Consider the following 18738-nt stretch of genomic DNA (forward strand, 5'->3'; position numbering starts at 1 on the left):
TGCAAATTCGCAGTTACATTATGCATTCTGGGAAAACCTCCCATAGGGCGGATACATTCTGCTAGCCGGGCCATTATGCGAATTATGCATGGCACATTGCCAGATCTTAATGAATTCGCCATGCCACAGCGATTCTGAGCCATATAATCAGCGTCGCATTCAGCCATTCATCTTTCTGCTTTCTCCGTGGCCTCAACCGAGTAACACAGTTCCCCCAAATCTACCCCCCCCCCCCCCCACAAACAAACATATGTAGGTATAACATTTAAGAGTCAGCTACCAACTGGCTGCCATCTACACCTCGGCGTGCACAGATACTAATTATTATATTGTATCTCTTGTGACTTTATGTAACAGGCAAAGAAACAAAAAAACAAAGGCAGACGGAACCATTTAAATGATATTATATTAACATAAAAAAACAAAAAACAAGCGGAAAAACAATTATAATTTCGTTTACAAAACGAGAAACGGCACTTGGCGGGTAAAAAGTACTTAACGGCTTCGAACTGACATTGGGAATGGGTTCGGAATGGCGTATGGCGGATTGTATTTAATTGTATTGGATTGGGGTTTTTGGGTTCGGGAGATGCGATGTGTCTTTCTGGTGGGTGCCACTTTGCGCCGTTTAATTTGTCGAGAGTTGCACTTGAAGCACGTGAAAGTAAATTGAGATAGATGGGAATCTTTCGGATGGTGGCGCCCTCAAGCAGTTGGATGTGAAATGCACGAGTATCTGAGCAGCCCATAAGATGAGATGAGATGAATTCGAATCCGAATCTGAATCTAAATCTGAGACTGTTGTAAGGTTGCGTTACACTCTGCATGCGTTACGCAACAGGCTTCACTGTATCGGTGGCCAGAGATCTAGTTGAGAAAGGGATGTTGCATTGAAAATGATTTCTTTTATTGTTGCTTCTGCGGCGAGTCATAAGTAATAAAGATAACGTAAGTTAACAACAATTAAATGTACATTTATATATGGATACGAATTAAGTAGTGTGTATAAGTACATATATATGTATCTCCCTCGAAACGTTGCTGGCCATAAAGTCTCAACCGAAATCGCATTAAACTTGGGCCCATCTTCCAGCGGAGGCCATCTAGTGGAGGTTAGTTGGGAGTAGTATAATTTATAAATACACAATACGTTTTACAATATATCTTCATATGCCTGGCCAGCCTTGGGGCCCATTAAAACTCCAGTTATTATTGTTCGTGGGGCGGTTGTGGAAGTTTTCGGGGTAAAATATTTACAATTTTATCGCACTTTTAATTTTTTTTTATTTCTTGTTTGACCGCGCAAAAAGAAGTTGAAAATCCGCACTTAGTCTACACCATTAAGGGTTTTTTTTCAGAGTTTTTCTTTTTCAGAGGGACGGGGTTGCTCTACAACACATAGGTACATACATATAGGTACATTTTACACTTCGGGCTTACCCAAAGGATTTTAAAAATTATTGTTCTAGCATAGGAACTGTTTTATGTCCTTTTAAGTTTTCCAGTTTCATTTCAATTCTGAATTTCTGCATTCTAAACCAGTAAGTGTAATTCAGTTCGGGGTAGAGGGAAAACCATGTTTAAACTTTTTGAATGGTATACAAACATTTCAAAAGTGTGTTTCTAAGACACACTTCTCTGCTGGGCAAAAAACTTTGCAAATATTCCTTGTGTTATGAGAAAAATATTATTGGACTTATGTATATTCTTTAGCAAGGAGCCTGCTTAAAGAAATTGACTAGTTTTTTGTAATAAATACTAATAAATGAACTTAAAGAGAGTATAATCAAATTAACATTTGCATATGGAGGAATCAAAAGGGTCCGCTAATATAATTTTGTAAAAGGACTCAAGCATTTGAAAGTGATTTTGCAAAGTGTCCTTCACAACATTTCAAAATGGCACAAGCTCATTCAAAGTACTTCAAAGCGAATTCCAGGACAATCCTTTGCTCCATTTATTTGTCCATTTTCACGCACTTTGCTTTCGTTTCAATTGGATTTTAATCCTGTGAACATTTCCGACACTATTGTATTGTATCCCCTTTTTCGGACCCAGAACATTTTTGCTTGCAACATGGCTTCCCCCGGCCCCTAGTTTCCGTGTCCATAGTCGTGGTGGCTGTTGTCGTCAGGTGTTCCCAGATGGCTTAATAACGCCCATAGTTGGGCCCGAACCGGGCTCCATCTCCGCCCAACTCGTCCAGGGCACCCATGGCACTCAGTTTCTGCAGCCAGGCGGCATTAGAGTTGCCGTTGGACACGCGTGGATTGTTGATGTTGCTGCTGCTGCTGCTGCCACCGGTGGCCTCATTGTGGAGACGCAGCTGTGGGTGTTGCTGCTGCTGCTGCTGCTGCTGCTGCTGTTGTGGGTCCTCATTGCTCAACTCCAAAATCTGCAAACACAAAACGCAAGACGGGCAGAGAAAGATTTAAACTCCGAGCTGTTGTTATGGTTGTTATAATTATCGTATAGTTGCTGTTGTTAACACGACTCGACCCCCCGCCGCCTTGTGATGATGGAGTCAGTTATTTCAGAAATCTGTTGAAATCTTATTTATCCAACGTGGGAAGTTCGTCACACATTTTTCGCTATCTTCGTCTTTTTTGTTAATTTTAATTTTTCTTTTTGGCGCATCATTAAATCGAATGAACTTTATCTGTAACGACAAGGCGGCCTGCTTCTGTTGTTTGCTTGGATTAACCCACTGGTTTCGTAAAGTTAAGTATTTAAGTTTTAAAGAATTTAAATTTGCTGAATACAACAACTTGAAGTGTGCAAAAGTCCGTTGTCTTGAGCAATTAACTCCACTTTAATAGCTTCTTTAAAATGGAAGCATTTAAAAACCTATGTGTTACCATCACCCATTCAAGGCAACTGAGATATCTAAAAAATTCGAAGAATCTATCGAGTTGGTTTCACTGCTAGCTAAAATGGGTTAACCAGTCTTGGAGCATCTTAACTTGGCTACCAACTTTTGGCTCCTCATCTCTGCTGCTGTGAGCACTGATGAGCTGAATATGTGTTAATGGGGGGTATTGTCGTGTAATTATCAGCCGCCAACCTCTTTTCTGGCTACCACTGTAAGCCCTGTCGCTTTTGCCCCTTTGCAGCTGAGCTTTTGTCTTCTTTTTTTTTGGCCAAGACTGGTGATGATGTGTGAACAAACACTAACAACAGCAGATTAAGCGAAAAACCTAAAACAATTTCGCGCCAAGTAATTATTTTATTGCTAATTTTGAAAGAGAAGAAAAAAGACAGTATTTTGTTTATATTTTCGTACAGTTTGCAATATTTCCCTCCTTTCGCTTTCCTTGACTTAAATGGCATTAATGGTCTAGAGGTCTACAGGAAAGCGATGATGACTCTGGGATTGTTATCGCATTGCATCTGTCTAACAGGGGGAAGGTTGAGTTTTCCAGGGGTTGAGGGGTGGTGTCAGCTGGGTTCATCTCCCTTCTTTTCATTAAGGCCTCTTTGGACAGTTTAATTTGAGAGTTGTCGTTAAGTGAAAAGTTATGTGATTTTATTTGGCATCCCTCTCCCTTTTTCCAGCTATCTTTGTCTACTTCCATGAATCGATCTCTTTCCCTCTTTCGGCCAGGATTCGGAATTTGCCGATTGGAAAGGGAGTTGGCAGATACTTTATAAATAAACAGCTGCGTTTCGACTGGATTTTATGCGAGGGGGAATCTTTGGATGTTGAAGATGGGTTGTTTTGGGTTCGGCAATTTCTGCCCATTCTGTGGAATGGGCCACTTGATGAGTGGTGGGATTTGTTGGCTAAGACATTTGTGGCAAGTGGAAAACGAATGTTGGAAATAATTGCCATCAATTGGACATAATGTTGTCATGGGAAAGGGAGAAACCAAAGACCCTAGAATTATTATTCTAGGGTCTTTGGAGAAACCTTCTATAAAATATAGCACATATTTCTTATAAAGTTTATGGATTGTTGTTAAAGAATAGTGAATTGGTAAAATGTAATGTGAATGTTAAACTTGGTAAAAATATCAAACCGATAGAATTCACAAAAAGCTGCAAATACCATTTATTTATACCATTTCATTAAGAAGCTTAAACTAGTAAATAAATTTTAGCCACTTTGTCATCTACACTTGAGATTTATACTGACCGCATTAAATTGTCTGCCTAATGGATTACGTTTAAGACCCCACTCATCTCTTCATTAAATTAACATTGAATCAAAAGCTCAAGTTCATCCTCAAATTAGTTTCAAGCCCCTTAACCAATTATAAAGTTTACCCACGTACCATTTTGCAACCCCTGAGCTGAGTCGACACAATTATAATCCAATATATCTCTAATAAGTCAAGAGCATTATGAAATTGTCATTTTCCACATTCTATAACACAAATTGCTTCTGGGAATTCCGTCGTCCATCTCCATTGTCATCTCGGGCCAAAAGCCAAGGGAGATTCGAGGGGATGTGTATGTCGTGTCCTCCTGTTGACATCCATCCCGTGGAAGGCAATAAGCTAAAGGCCAAGTTATGTTGTCTCGTGTCCCTAATGCTGCTGTTGCTCTCAGCTTTTTTTTTTAGCTTCTCAGCTACTCAGGTTCAATGCATTATTGTGTGTCAAGTGTTTTCATTTCGCATTCTGCTTGTTTTTCCCCCCTCCAACTGCCGCCTGTCTTCAGAGTGACGTAGTCAAGTCAACCTTCATCAGCGGCAATGCGACCACGTCACCGTCATTATTTGCTATTTGACATTTGATTTCCCTTTTCTTTCGCTCGATCTCATACTTTTTGCCATGCTTTATTTTTCTGCTCGGCTTTTTGTCCAAACATGGTCTTCTCTTGGTCTTTGGTTTTTGATTTTTGGTCTTTGTCTGCGCGACGACGTCAGCGACTTATCGATTTGCAGGGACCATGACTCAGAAAAGAGTCTGCAAAGGGGTTGAGAGCCATGAACGTCCATACATTCAGGGAAAATTCAACCTAGAAGCCTGGACCGGAAATTCTAGATCAATCTTCGTTGAAACATTAAATTTGCGCTGTCATTGACTGTCTATTAATGGGGAGTGTTAAATATACATATGGCTAACATCCCACATTTTGGCACCAAATATGTATATTCGATATTAATACAGCATAATATATATATTATTGCTTATGATTCAATTGATTTTTTTCAGTGCCGTATCTGTCTGCTACAGATACTCAATTCGTTGGTAGACAAACAGTTGCATTTAGGCATTTTGTAGGCTAAAGTCGCGCTGACTTGCAGCTGCATTGGATTTGTGCACATCCAAAGGCAGCTAAGTGGGGCTTCCTCGCCGAATCCCCTGGTGACCCCCGTTTCCCTGAACCCTCGATTCTCCTACCCTCCTAGTTGAGCCGCATTTTTGTGTCTTGGTTGCGAAAAAGAACAGGAAACTGTGCCGAAAAAAAAAAAAAACTACAGACGCACACATAAAGTAACAACAACTGCCGCGGTGGCGGCGAATCAAAAATTGTGCAAAAGATGAGGTGCCCGGCATGCAAGTGTTGGCCAAGTTGGCGATTGTAGCCGAGCAGGCTCCTCCGTGGATGGAGGGGGGGAAAAAGAAGAAACGCTTGCGAAATATGTAAAAATATTTCTGAAATGGTTTGCAGACGCACAAGAAACCGCAGCGCCAGGAGATTGGAACAAGAAAGAGAAAAAGAGAGATGGTGCGGTTAGCAGGAATCTTCGGTGGAATGATTGGGGCCGTGGCCGAGGGACCTGTGTAACCTTATATCCGAGACTATGACGTAACCTCCATTCCATTCCATTTAATGCCACTCGACTCCTCGCCATAAGTGACCAAAAACAAAACACCAAAATCCAAAAGAGCAAAAAAAAAAAAAAGAAACCAAAAGGTAGAAACGCACGAAAACAAAAACACGTCGAAAATAAAACCTCAATAATTGGCGACATAATTGCAACTTAATACCACGCTTTGGCTCTCTTTTCATTTAGTTAATTATATTGACAGCGCACCAAAAATGCCAATGCACAAAACTCGGCTGAAGTGAAGATACCCATCGAACACTCACTCAGATACACTGAAGAAATGTTCAATAATGGATCATTTTCATCTGGCGATCCATTAAAGCGTCAATGATAAATGTGAAATGATAACAGCATAATTCAGCACTCCATTAATTAAGGCATGGGTCATTTAGTAGTAATTATGTACACCAATATTTATGAAAACCACTATGCAATTTATCTAAAACATATTTACAAACTTAATTCATTTTGAGATGTTCTTTAAAAATTGATTATTTAATACATTGCGGCGTTGCTTTTAATTGAAAATAAATGTATATTTCTTATGTCCTCGTTATCTGAATATATTTCTTCACCTGACTATTGTGAAAGATATATTTTAAAGTATTTAGTTTTAATATTTATAAAGTATCTAAGGTTTGTTTTAATTGTAATGCATCTCAAGACTCTGTAACTTCCTGGCAAAACTATTTACAGATGCACCAAAACTTTCGCCCAGTGTAGACTTGCTCACCTGCAGCATCAGTTCACGCAACTTGTCCAAATCGTCGCCATGCGACCTTGTCGGCAGGTAACGGCCGTCGACCAGATGCGGTGGGACGACCAGGAGCAGCACCGTCATCCAAACCAAGAGCCACCTGTGTCCACTTCCACAGCCAATTCCAGTTCCGTGACTCCGTGGCACTCCCATTGTTGTCCTGGTTGGGGGCGTGGCACCGGGCTGCAAGGAGAGAGAGGCAAGTATGTGTACCCCTTGCAGCATTGCATGAAAGACGAAGACAATTGCAGGATGTGTAATTGGCATGGCAATGTTGATGGCTTTTAAGGTGGGGTCGCAGTGGGAATAAAAACAAACCAGAAATGCATCGCACAGACTCACAGATTGCAGGGAATCGAGTGACTGATAATTTATTTCCGATGACTGAAGCAGAGTCATCCACTGGGATTCCTATTAATTTACTCATAAATCTTGCAAGCATGCATCTGAAGCTTATCTCTCGGGAATCTATTATTAATTTGTTAAGTTTGTCTTGTATTATTCAGATCAATTTTGGAGACTGTTAGTTGGGAATAAGTCTAGATTTGTTAAAATTCTGTAACTTTTTTATATTTCACAATCAAATGAAACGATGAAACTTATAAATATTTGATTGGAATTTTTAGAGTCTCGTTCTACAACTTTAACTTCTGTTCGCGTGTATTTCTTTTCAAGTGGCGCCTCCGAAAAATTCAATTTAAATGTAATTCGCGTTTTCTTGACTGCGCAGTAATAATAAAACTGCAGCGGAGCCACTTGGTTTGTTTACCCAATCGAAAGAGGATTACACAATGCTCGAAATTTATGATTATGGCACTGACACTGAAACCAGAAGCGAAGGCAACTGGCACATCTGCACCTGCAGCCCGCTGTGACTCACGGTTTGTGTTTTTCGATGGAGTTTCAAGTTACGGAGTTGTCCTGGCGCGAGTGGGTGGCTAAGTATTCCGTCCTAACAACGTCACGTAGCGAATGTGTTTTGTTCGGCGAAGTTGAGGAGACCCCGAGCGATGTTGTGAACTAGGATAACAATGTAAGTTTAAGCCAAGCTGCGTGCCGACATTTGTATTTATAGCCAAAATTGCGGCACTGGCCGAGATTTGGAGATGACGCCAGGACGCCGCCGTCGCCTTCGACCACGGCCCGGATATTCCGCCCTACGAATGCGCTACGCCCCTATGGGGAATTCGAATTAGCCTTTGGTTTGTCCTGTCTCCGAAGCCGAGCTCTTTCCCCATTTCACTTTTAGTGCGCGCGCAGCGTCGGGAAAAGCCAGCGAAAGTACCAAACAACAACATCCTATCCATATCATTGTCACCACACACTCGTTTACATGTGCCTGTGGCTGTGCGCGACCGTGTTTGTGTGGCCTCGCATTTCTATTGTCCTGTTCTCGGGCGTCATCATCATAATACGTATACGCCCAGCACGCCCAAAAAAAACCCCGCCATACCAGCATCCCGAACAGAAAGCTTCATCTGGCGAAATGGTTTCGCTTGGCCAACTTTCATGGTTAAGTTACTGCGGGTTTTAGTGGGTTGTTCTAGTCATCGTGGTAATGGGTCTTAAGTGGGTATATAGGAGGAACTGAAATAAATAGTTCGCATGGTATTAAATTAAAATGTCCACGATAATATTTAAATTCGAAATAACTATTGAGTGCATGAGTGCACAACAATTTTTCATTGATAATCATCGGTTTTTTATTTACAAGAAATGTGTCCTGTCCCTTGCTATAATCATAATACAGAATCTAAACATAAACAGTTTAAGATTTCTAATATTTTCATATAGCAGTATTTTGTTATTTGATTACAGGGTATCTCTTAGTTCAAAAACTTTGTTACCGCACTGTTGCTGTTAGTAGTTGCTGTTGGGACTGCCGTCGTCATGGCTGCAATTGTTGACATTGCGGGCGTCAATAAATGCCCCAGTCCTTGGTGCTACGACTTTGGTTAACGTTAACTGGAGCCCAGCACTCAATTGTTATGGTCTTCCTCCGCGCTGCTGGGATATGTGCGGCTGGCTATGGCTGTCTGTGCTGTGGTGTCGGTGAAATGGACCATTTGAATACCACGCACGACCGATAGACCGAAATTTTTGATATAGCGCAGTTTTGTGTAGCCATTGCTGTGATTGAATACGTGACGGGCATGGGAAGTGGGCCAGTTTCGGGCAGGGCAAGGGTTTTTACGACGCCGATGGGATGAGGAATACTAGTAGCAATATGCTCATTCATACCCACCCTCCGCCACCACTCATCTGCTGGTTAATTTATGGCCCTCCGCATGTAAACGCTTTATGAAAGCAAGCCAATTGTGAATGCCCATTGCGTTTTGGGTGTGTTATAAATTCAGAAAAAAAAAGGAAAAACAATTACTCAAAATATGAAATAATCAATTCATCCTATGTGGGAATTGAACTCATGACTTCCGGACTGAGAGCAGTGAATGAAATTTACTTTGACTTGCCCTAGGCTGAAAGCTCTTGAAAGCTCTACTTTTGTCTCATCGAAATATGACGTAAATACTGGGGCTTTGAGTGTGTGTAGACATCAAGCATCGGTGGTTCAGTGGTAGAATGCTCGCCTGCCACGCGGGCGGCCCGGGTTCGATTCCCGGCCGATGCAAAATAACTATTTTTTTAATTATTTTTCTAAGTTTTTTCTATTGTTTGCATACACTCTGACTTAACTGAAGCATTCCAATTTTAGCAACTCTATTGTTGAAATTTATCAAACAGTCAATAATTGTTTTGGGGTTTCCCCTTCAGTCTTATGGCAATATAATAAATCATGATTTAACTGACCACCTGACATTGTTTCCACCATAGCAAGATTAAGGTAATTGTTACCGATTTTATTGCTTTACATTCTGCCAACCGATTATTACCAATTATTACCAATTATTAAGCAAGGCTATAATTTAAGTAACTTTGTGTTGTTTCTATGTCCTAGTAGATATGTTTTAGTAGATACAATTCCTTCTCTGAACAGTAATCCTAATGGACTTTGCCTTAAGCATTTTTAAATAATTTACAGTCAAATAGAAACCAAAGATTTATCTTTACAATTTAGTATATCCCAAACAGGGCTACCAAATTAGTTATCCCAAGCTAAAAACCTTAGATGCACGCGTGATATTCTAGACTATGTGCTAATTGAAATGCTATAATACAGTGTTCCCAGTCCCAAATTTCATATTTAATATTTGCATAGACTTTATTCACTTGAATCGTTTTACAATTACGTTTATAATTACCGTACAATAAAAATGGAGGCTGAGTAATATCGCATGTTGATGGAGGGGATATAGAGAATAGTGGAGATATACATATGGCTCGGATAAAATCTTAACTATGTGTAGAATTGTTCATAATTAGAGCTACCGATTAGGGCTTACGTAAGGTCTACTTAACAACAACTAAAATACATTCAGTGGCATTCTACCTACAATTACTTGTCTCAATTACATTTATCAATTGTTTATGTATTAATTGCTCAGAGTCAGGTAATCTAGGGATTACATCTACAGACACAGCACGAAGGAAACAGGAACCAATCCATAAAAATGCCCTTGCAATCGTTATCAGGATCGTAGGCGAGTAATCTATGCCATTTGTATTTCTGCTCGCATCCACACTCGCCCTCACATCTTGGAGTTTGGGTATTGCTACAAATAGTAAAAAAAAAAATCATTTCATTATTCGTTTTGTTTACTATTTAGTTAACAGTGTACTAACCTGCAAACCTCCTGGTGAATCGCCTGCTCGAAATGCTGAGTATTTACGATGGCTCTGATCTTACCCGCGGAGTTCGATGCCCAGTACGGTGTGACAATTTCAATCTTCGACTCGCAGGCATCGAGTCTTCCAGTGCCCGAACTACCATTCTTATTTCCCGGTTGCCTATTGGCATTCGTGTTCCCATTGCCACTTCCTCCGGCAGATCCGCCTCTATTTCGACTTCCTCCGGCGGCAGCTTGGCGCTTTTTCCGGAGTTGGCCAAAGTAACTATCTCCGGCTTCGACGGTCTCCCCGGCATTGGCAGCAAATGCTCCCGGGGGTATGAATATATCCGGCTCGTCTATGAAGCGACGCTTTCGCACCTTGCCTTGTTGTCTGCCACCTCCTCCGCCAGGACCCTCCATGTTCATCTCAAAGTCGCCGTACATCCGTCGCATCAGGGCCTTGTTGTCGTCTATGAAACGTTCAATCTTGTCACTAAAAATAAGCAGGTAGTTTAGCTTTGTATAAAATAATTGATTAAGTATTTAAAAGAACTTAATGTTATTTATTTCTTCCAGGTGTACGCCGTAAAATGACGTATTTAATGAATTTATTTTTATAATAACAAAGGAAGTGACCGTATTTAAAATTAAAATACAAAATACTTTGCCAAATCAGGTGATTCACTAAAAAGATTGATCATAAATACTCATTTGAGAAAAATTAATTGATTTGAGAGGGTCCGTAAAGCAGATGAAATGAGGTCAAAACCCACGGTAAATAGTAATTAAAATTTATCTTTAATTAAGAAAATGATATTATTAATTAAAAGAAATTAATATCTTCTTAGCGCAAAATGTTGGGACCCAATGTTAATGAACTTTGGAATGAATATCGTTGAAAGTCACACTTTTTGGATTTGCTTTAAGCCTAGTGATGAAATTCATGGTAATTTTACGTTTCTATGCTAATGAGAACAGTTAACTATGTGATTTTAGAACAGTCATCCGGATTAAATGTGATTCAGATCAGTTTCATTGGGAAAAAAAACTGGTAGAAGAAACCCACAGAAATGCAAACATCCTTGACTTAATCAAGAGAGTTAAAGTTATACGACTGTTCCAAGGGAAATACCAATATACCATTTCCACTCGGGATTTCCCGCAGCCCAAAAATAGAGAACAATGGTTACTTACATGGGATAACTATTGCCGGCCGTGGGGCAAAACAGTTGATGATATCGCTTGATGCACGGCACTCCCTTGATGACATCGCCGCGCACATCCAGTCCCAAAGCCACCGACAAAGCCGTCCACCAGATCTAAATTAACCAGAGATATACGATGGTCAGTCCGGGCGATAAGTATTAACTATTTAGCATTGAAGACGGCAATTGAGTTTCGGCGGGGTACTGAGCCTCAGATTGGAATGGCGACCATAACAAATTATGGCCGGGGTGTGAAAATGACTCAAGTAAGTCATAAACATAAAAGTTCGTTTTATATTCGAAAATAAGAAGATATGAAGGGTGTAGCCGTGGCGGGCGGTGCAGTTTAGAGTTGGATTTTGGGATTAAGCCTACTCGAGTCGCCATGCGAAGATTTTCAATATCAATCTCTCTCTTCTTTCGTCGTCATCAACATCATCACACCTCTTAATGAAACGAACTCGCACGACCTTCGTGCGCAAAAAAACAAAAAAAAAAGGAAAATAAAACCGAAATGAAACACAAAATCGTCAAAGTTATTTCCGCAAATGAACAAACTCGATCGATATCGAGAGTACACTGTAGGAAATCGGGAAAACTAGAACTCACCGAAGACCAAATCAAATTTTTATTATTTTCAATATAAACAGAAATGGGAAGAATAGGTGATGCCTGCTTGTTACTTAAAATTCATAAATGATTTTTGACTCCTACTTTTATTTGCGATCTATATTTTCCGCAGTGTGTCAATTAAAGTGCGCGCGGGCTTAGAACCTCATGCCGGCGAACCTATCGATCCGTACTTACCGGAATCTGTAGGAACGATCCGTTGTTGAGTTTCGGATAGGAGAAGAGCGGCACCACTGGAACCGTCCCGTTCTTCAAGTAAATCGGTCCCTGGATGGGCGTCACTGTGGGCATCTGATTGTTATTCGACTTATCTGTGAACGGAATGTAAATGGATTCGAAAATGAAGTGAAAATGGAAATTGGAGTGCTTTTAAATGGCTGCTGTTTCGGCGGTGATTCATGGCAAGGACGGGGGAATTGCTGTATCCGTGGCCGTTGTCACTGCATTAATCAGCCCGGTTAAACCCAAAAAGAGCTGCCATTGCAACTGCAAGTGCACTCGGTGTCTGCATACAAATCGCACTGCAGTTGACACTTGCATGTATAAATTTCATGTCTGCCTGGCATTTGTAATGCCCAGATCCGGATCTGGGCGCAGACAGAAACTTTCCCTTTTATAGCCATACTGCAGGATGCAAAACGGGTTGCAGAATCCAAAAAAGGGAGCATACAGTGCAAAAACTTATTTCCTCAAAATGTTACTTAAACTAAATGTAATGGAATTGAAGGGTTCTAGACAAGTGGTTTCCTTATTATTATGCTATGACTTTTGAATTATTTAGGTAATTTATAGCTCTCACCGGAAAAATGTCTTACCAAACAAATTTGTCAGATTTAAAATAATATTTAAGAAATATCCTAGTTATTATGTTATGACGTTTTTCTTGATTTCTATACTTTTTTCTCGCAGTGTTCAGATCTCATGTCACTTTCAGCTAATGAGATATATTCTTTGGCAGGTTGTGAAATAGATTCTTTGTTTCTGTGCACTGATCTTTGGTTCAGATCGCATCTTTTATGATATTTTTCTGCCTGCACAAAGGTGAAAACCCAGTGTTGAGTACTTGAGTGCCGCGCCAAGACATCGAGCGACCCAAACTAGTATCTGAGTTTTGGTCTTGCGTGCGCACGTCTTCATATGAGAGCTGGTTCATGAGCTCGGCCCCTTGCCCCTCATTTCGGGAGATTGAAACGCGACTTCTTGCATAATAGCCCCGTAACCGAGTTGAGTACTTGAGGTCTCAAGTCTGGCAGGTTGCTGGCTGGCTAATGCCTCGACAACTCGCAGATTGAGATTCAGATTGAGATGGAGATGGAGAGGCAGAAACAAAGAGGCGCCACAAGCTAGACCGAAAGTGAAACATCCGAAAAAGTGAAGCGCCGCTGACAGTTTTCCAAGAGGACAACAAGGGCAGCAGATTCAGATACGAAGATACGTAGATACTTGAGCCGTTAGATAGACGGTCTTAGATACAGATACACCCCGGCACAACATAAATCGTGATGCGTGCCAGCCTGTTAGTTGCTATAAAATTCAAACACTGGCCATTACTGTCTTGAAAGTGACCTTGCCGATCGGTTTGTAGACCTTTGACCTTGTCGCCGCTCGTTGCTTGTGCGCTGTTTACCCCACAGGTTTGTTATTTGTTATAGTTGCTCGGCGATCTTGTGCAGAAGTTGCTCTCAATTGGAAAGATACACAAAAACAAGTAGCAGGCGAAACCACAGAAATTAACATGACTTTCAGCGCCCGTCTTTCGAATCGTGTGCAAACGTGGGACTCTATGCCGCTTATCTCTGTGAATCTACATACATGCTCTAAATTCACACTACACATATGACTTGACTAAAAGCAAACAATTTAAGCCACCAACATTTGGTTCGTTTTTAATTGTTAATTGTTAAGATTGCCATCTCCGTGAATCAGGAAACACTCGAACTGGAATGTACTCAGAAGAGTGATACGACAAAGTCCGGAGAATTTCTTTTGGATGAATGAGGAAGTGATTCTCGGCCTCTTCAACCAAAGTTCTACATAGATCATACTGTCACATTATTATGCACTTAAATACATTTAATTAACGTCTGCTTGAGTCACTTATTCGTGGGGTAGTTAGGCATTCCAATTGGAAGTGTTTCTTGGTTAACAAGTTGGCATATAGAATTTTAAAAATAATGCACTCCTTAAGCTTAGAACTCAGCTTCCTGTGCTGTTATGCAAATTCATATAAATCCTTTCGATAAATTAATCATTTAATAGTATACTATTTTATTATAAATCTGACCTCGTTCTTTTAAATTCTAATTCCTTAGTTTGTTTCACCTTATAGTAAAATATCCAGTTGGGTACTCACCATTCTCTTGGCCTTCGTAGAACTGTCCTTCCTCCTCTCCGTCCTCCTCCTCATCCTCCTCACCCTCCTCCACGTCGTAGTCTAGAACGGCGTGTACCTGAGTCCTGGATCCCTGACCAGCCTGAACCCGTGTAAATCCTGGTGCTCGTTCCGGATAATTCTCCGGCGGGGCAACTCCGTATGTCTGAGCTGGTTGAGCCTCCGGCTTGGCCTGCCTGGACCTTTGGGGCGGTGGTGCAGGTGGTGGTTGCTGCTGTTGCGATGGCGGTGGTTGTTGCGGCTGCGGTGGCTGCTGCTGCTGCTGCCTGCTGCCAAAGCTGGTAATACTAAAGCTGCCGCTGTTCTTAGTAAAAGTGGCACTGGCACTGCCGTGTGCATTGAAATATTGCTTCTGTTGCGGTTGCTGCTGCTGCGGCGGCTGTGCTTGCTGTCCGGGATAACGGGAGTACGAACCCTCCGCCGGTCCCCGGCCACTCGCATGAGTCTGTGTCAGCTGGATGGAACTTTGGCCCGTGGTGCTGCTCGAACTTGATCTGGAACTGCTGCTCTGGAAGGACACGCTGTTCTCATGCTGATCCTGCTGCTGGTGTTGTTGTTGCGTTTGCTGCTGCTGCGTCTGCTGTACCTGCTGGATGTGGTAAACGGAATTCCGGACAGCATTCGGCGCTGTCGGTGGCAAATAGGCGTTACTCTGCTTGCGTCGTCCAGCTGTATTTTGATATTGATAACCACCCGATTGCGGCGGCGCATAGGGATTGTTCTTGAAGTACTCCGGATCGGCGGCTGCCTCCGCGGGAGTCTGCTGCTGGTGGTCAGCTGGCGAGTAGAGCAGATTATTTGTGTTGCTGGCCAACTGGTGGATTGGATGCAGGGGAGCTATGGTGACTCCCCAGGGCTGGCCCAGGGCACCGAAGGGCAGCGAGAAATTGGTCAGAGCCATGGGCGTGCGAAATATGCTAGCGCTCTCAGTTGGCAAACGAAAGACTTAAGCGACAAACTCGATCCGGACGCGCATGCGACATCATTTAGAACAGATCAGCGCACGGAAATCGATGGCGCGCGCTCTCGAAATTGATTTATGCAAAAATAACAAATCAGTCAGATCAGCTCCCGCTTCCCACCCCTGGCAACAATGGCAAACACACACTGGCAAACACAGAATATTAACACACACACATACGCGTCGATCGGCGGGCTATGTCGTTTATATATATATATGGCGATATTAAGGTATGTGCAAACGATGTTGTTGTTATTAAATAACTTAAGCGCGAACTTTTTGCTTCGGTCCCCGGTCCGCGTGTGTGCTAAAAAACCATTCACGACAAGCTGACAATCGAGACTGAGCCGTTCTCGCCGTGCGCCTTAAAAACAAACTTAATGGGTGGAAAATGTTTCAACTCTCGAAATCTCAAAATCTCCGACTTGAAACATTGCGCTCAGCTCCCTCAATCTCGGAATCTGGCTAAGAGCGAACGCTCGGCGAACTGAGTTGCGTTTTTATCTTTCGTTTTTCGGTTTCTGCTGAATGGCAAATCGAAAAATAAAACAAAACCGGAAAATATTCGATACTGAGCCAATCGAAGAGCAAATGCTCTTAGAGGCGGAGATAAATAAACAAAAATATTAAAAAACTGACATATTTTCAAGTTATACAGAAAAGTTCTCTATTAATTATGGTTTCTAATAAATTTTAGTGAATCACTATTAGCAATATGTTTAAGCGAATTTTTTCATTACTATTACTATAATGTATTAGCAGAATAGTTATAATATAGATCACATAATATTAATGTTTTGTTGATGATTGATGGACTAACCCAATAAATTTAAATAATTTACTTTAATCATCTGAGGGGTTTTAAAAGTGAACCTAAAGTTGTTGACAGTTACCGCATATCAGCATTAAGGTGTTTTATTATATTTGGCTTAATGTTTTAATTAAGAAAAGGGGTTTATCTTCTGGCATAGTTAAAAGCTGGTTTGGATTTTTAAATCGCTTAACTTTATGCGCTGAATTTCCTTTGAAGTGACTTAATTAAAGGAAATCGCATACTAATTAAGTTACGTGCACTTCTGAAATCAATCCAATTCTGGATTGGAGCCAAATACAATTTTGAGTATACCTTTCCTATACCTTCACCGGGGGAATCTTCTTCGACAGGTGCCGACGGCATCCCTCAAAGTGGGATTAGGTTGATGTTAATGAGAACCCCGTTTAGCTGGCATTAGTGACCTAGGTCAATGCCTGGATGCGTCGTCATGGGCTGATATACATTTTAGTGGCTTTTGCCGAGAAACGCATATTAATCACAGTAACCAAACCGAATACGACGTCTGCGCTGTTTTATTTCTCATCGAAGGCAATGAAAAGCAAAAGTATATTTAAAGTGGGCTTTCAAAACTGGTTGTGAAGAGCATCGCGGGTCGATTTGTTACACACATGACTGCCATCCAAAGAGAGTGGCTGGTGGGAGACCCTCCGTAGGGTTCTCCCCATCTCCATGACCATGTCTCTGCGGTTATATTACACTCTCTTAGCCAGGTGAAACAGTGGCCAGTGGCCACAGGGCAGAAGCAACGGGGTTATGCGGCGGTAATTTGAAATGTGTCGAGTGCATCGGGCGATGAGCAAATGGATGGCGGCGATGATGCTATGAATGAATGACTCGGTGTATATTTCATCTAAGCGATGGAGGTGTGGTCGTGTCAACGTCATAGATCTCGGATCAATGCGTCCACTTTGCATATTAGCACCTCGCGAATTGGAGCTCCCAGCATCTAGACAGCCGGAAACGGATGCAACTAATGGATAAAACAGCCTCAACGTGCTATGATCTTATCTTGGACATGATTTTTTCTGGGAAAAACGCCCTTTAATGGTGTCTCCTGTTTGATGGATGAATCAGTTACGAGTGGGGAATTTTTCTGATGTAGGATATGCGGTAATATACTTGGCCTGTGGGTGATTCTCTTGCCCTGGTCCCCTTTTCAGGGTCACACGCGGTGTCTTGAGCCACTTTTCCTTTTTCGCATTCTTACATGCAAATAAGTCACTTAAACTGTAACACTTGGGTTTGGCCAGCTGCTGGTCTGCTCGTTCACTTGGAAAAATTACATAAAAACTGAAAAATTGAAAAGTGTATAAACGGAATTTCGAAAAATGGCAAGTTGAGAAAAACCTTTACATATTTAAATTTACTAATTCGATTAGGGGTACTTCTTCATAAGGTATACGTGCATTCTAGGAACAAGTTTCTTATGAATTGAATTTTTGTATTTTTTCTCAATGTAATGTTGTGTGCTGACCAAGTCATAACCATAACCATGGCCATGGCTAATAGCCAGGCCTTTGTTCTATTGGAGTTGCTGCTGACCAAGCCCAACAAATATCGCATATTTTCATAAAAGCCAGGGACGGAAAGTGAACTATAAAATAAAAAAATTGGCTTAATGTTTATACATATTAAAAGAAAACTTTGAATGTAAACTGTGTGTATAAATCACCAAATCTATACCAAATTTAGAGAATGGATTTTAATTGTCTAAATCGGAAACGTTTTATATTTCAAAAATATTAACTTCCTATCCTTCACGGCACCCCTGGCTGTCTTCCGTTTCCCCAGAAGAACCATTAAAACTGTTTCTAGCTTTTCCCATATGAGGAAGCTAATGATTCATCCAAAACACTGGCACTTCCTGCCCGTCCCTAGTCTCTCACTTCAAACGCTGCAAGCCCAGATGCAATTTGAACCGAACCGATTTCATAAGGCCAGAACAAGTTTGCGCATAGATCAGTTCAAACGAAAAAATTACTTAAGCGTTAGTTATATATTTTTTTTTTTTGCCTTTCCCTTTTCATGCGACAGACATTGAAACTTCTTGGTCGGATTTTGCTGTTGGCTGGCACATGGCGCATAACGAATCCATGGCTCCAAAATCCAATCCGAAACCACTCGACAATCAAATATATTTGACGCGAAATCGAACTGAATCGAGATCTATAAATGACATTCCTTCTAGCGCCTGGACCTGGACATTAAATCGCCCCCGGGGTCTGTCAAAGAGAAGTGAAACAGCGCCGGCAACAATTTGTAGACCTTATCGAAAGGTGGCTCTCGAGCTGTGGCCTTAAGTCGTTAACAAATTTTGACTGCCAATCCGTTGTGCAGCCACAATAAAATAAAACGCCACAAACATCAAGTGTTTGTTGCTGGCTGCCATTGTCGAGGGTTCTGTTTAGGTTTTTACTCGGGGTTTCGGATGTCCAATCCCCGGATCGAAAC

The 18738-nt window shown here is 41.4% G+C and overlaps 2 protein-coding genes, 1 long non-coding RNA gene and 1 other non-coding gene across 5 annotated transcripts; 1 reads left to right on the forward strand and 3 right to left on the reverse strand.

The window, feature by feature from the left end:
* Positions 1 to 887: 887 nt before the first annotated feature.
* Proc (Proctolin) lies at positions 888 to 7678 on the reverse strand. Of its 2 annotated transcripts, none has more exons than NM_135314.3 (3): positions 7417 to 7678; positions 6513 to 6719; positions 888 to 2395 (listed from the first exon to the last, which is right to left on the reverse strand). In NM_135314.3, the coding sequence occupies exons 2-3, from the start codon at positions 6687 to 6689 to the stop codon at positions 2150 to 2152; spliced, it is 423 nt and encodes a 140-aa protein (NP_609158.2). In that variant the 5' UTR covers positions 6690 to 6719; positions 7417 to 7678; the 3' UTR covers positions 888 to 2149. The 2 variants fall into 2 exon arrangements, with proteins under 2 accessions (NP_609158.2, NP_001285728.1); NM_001298799.1 differs by having other exon boundaries at positions 7417 to 7587.
* Positions 7679 to 8223: 545 nt separating this feature from the next.
* Positions 8224 to 8613, reverse strand: lncRNA:CR45364 (long non-coding RNA:CR45364). Its single transcript, NR_124140.1, has one exon. It is a non-coding gene; the product is annotated as a long non-coding RNA:CR45364 (long non-coding RNA).
* Positions 8614 to 9094: 481 nt separating this feature from the next.
* On the forward strand, positions 9095 to 9165 carry tRNA:Gly-GCC-1-3 (transfer RNA:Glycine-GCC 1-3). The gene has a single exon. It is a non-coding gene; the product is annotated as a tRNA-Gly (tRNA).
* A 575-nt stretch (positions 9166 to 9740) lies between these two features.
* spz3 (spatzle 3) lies at positions 9741 to 15798 on the reverse strand. The gene is made up of 5 exons (NM_135316.3): positions 14453 to 15798; positions 12277 to 12410; positions 11459 to 11583; positions 10278 to 10757; positions 9741 to 10207 (listed from the first exon to the last, which is right to left on the reverse strand). Exons 1-5 carry the CDS (start codon positions 15390 to 15392, stop codon positions 10051 to 10053), a joined length of 1836 nt encoding a protein of 611 aa, NP_609160.2. The 5' UTR covers positions 15393 to 15798; the 3' UTR covers positions 9741 to 10050.
* Between the last annotated feature and the right edge of the window lie 2940 nt (positions 15799 to 18738).

This window comes from Drosophila melanogaster, chromosome 2L (assembly GCF_000001215.4).
Source record: "Drosophila melanogaster chromosome 2L".
Lineage (NCBI taxonomy): Eukaryota > Metazoa > Arthropoda > Insecta > Diptera > Drosophilidae > Drosophila > Drosophila melanogaster.

What these genes read in the sequence shown, in the direction of transcription:
- Proc (NM_135314.3), bottom strand. Translation starts at nt 6,689, where the DNA reads ATGGGAGTGCCACGGAGTCACGGAACTGGAATTGGCTGTGGAAGTGGA. An exon ending in TGCGTGAACTGATGCTGCAG is followed by an intron (nt 2,396 to 6,512) that starts GTGAGCAAGTCT and finishes TTGTGTTTGCAG; the next exon opens with ATTTTGGAGTTGAGCAATGA.
- spz3 (NM_135316.3), bottom strand. Translation starts at nt 15,392, where the DNA reads ATGGCTCTGACCAATTTCTCGCTGCCCTTCGGTGCCCTGGGCCAGCCC. An exon ending in CTACGAAGGCCAAGAGAATG is followed by an intron (nt 12,411 to 14,452) that starts GTGAGTACCCAA and finishes TTCCGTTCACAG; the next exon opens with ATAAGTCGAATAACAATCAG. An exon ending in ATTCACCAGGAGGTTTGCAG is followed by an intron (nt 10,208 to 10,277) that starts GTTAGTACACTG and finishes TACTATTTGTAG; the next exon opens with CAATACCCAAACTCCAAGAT.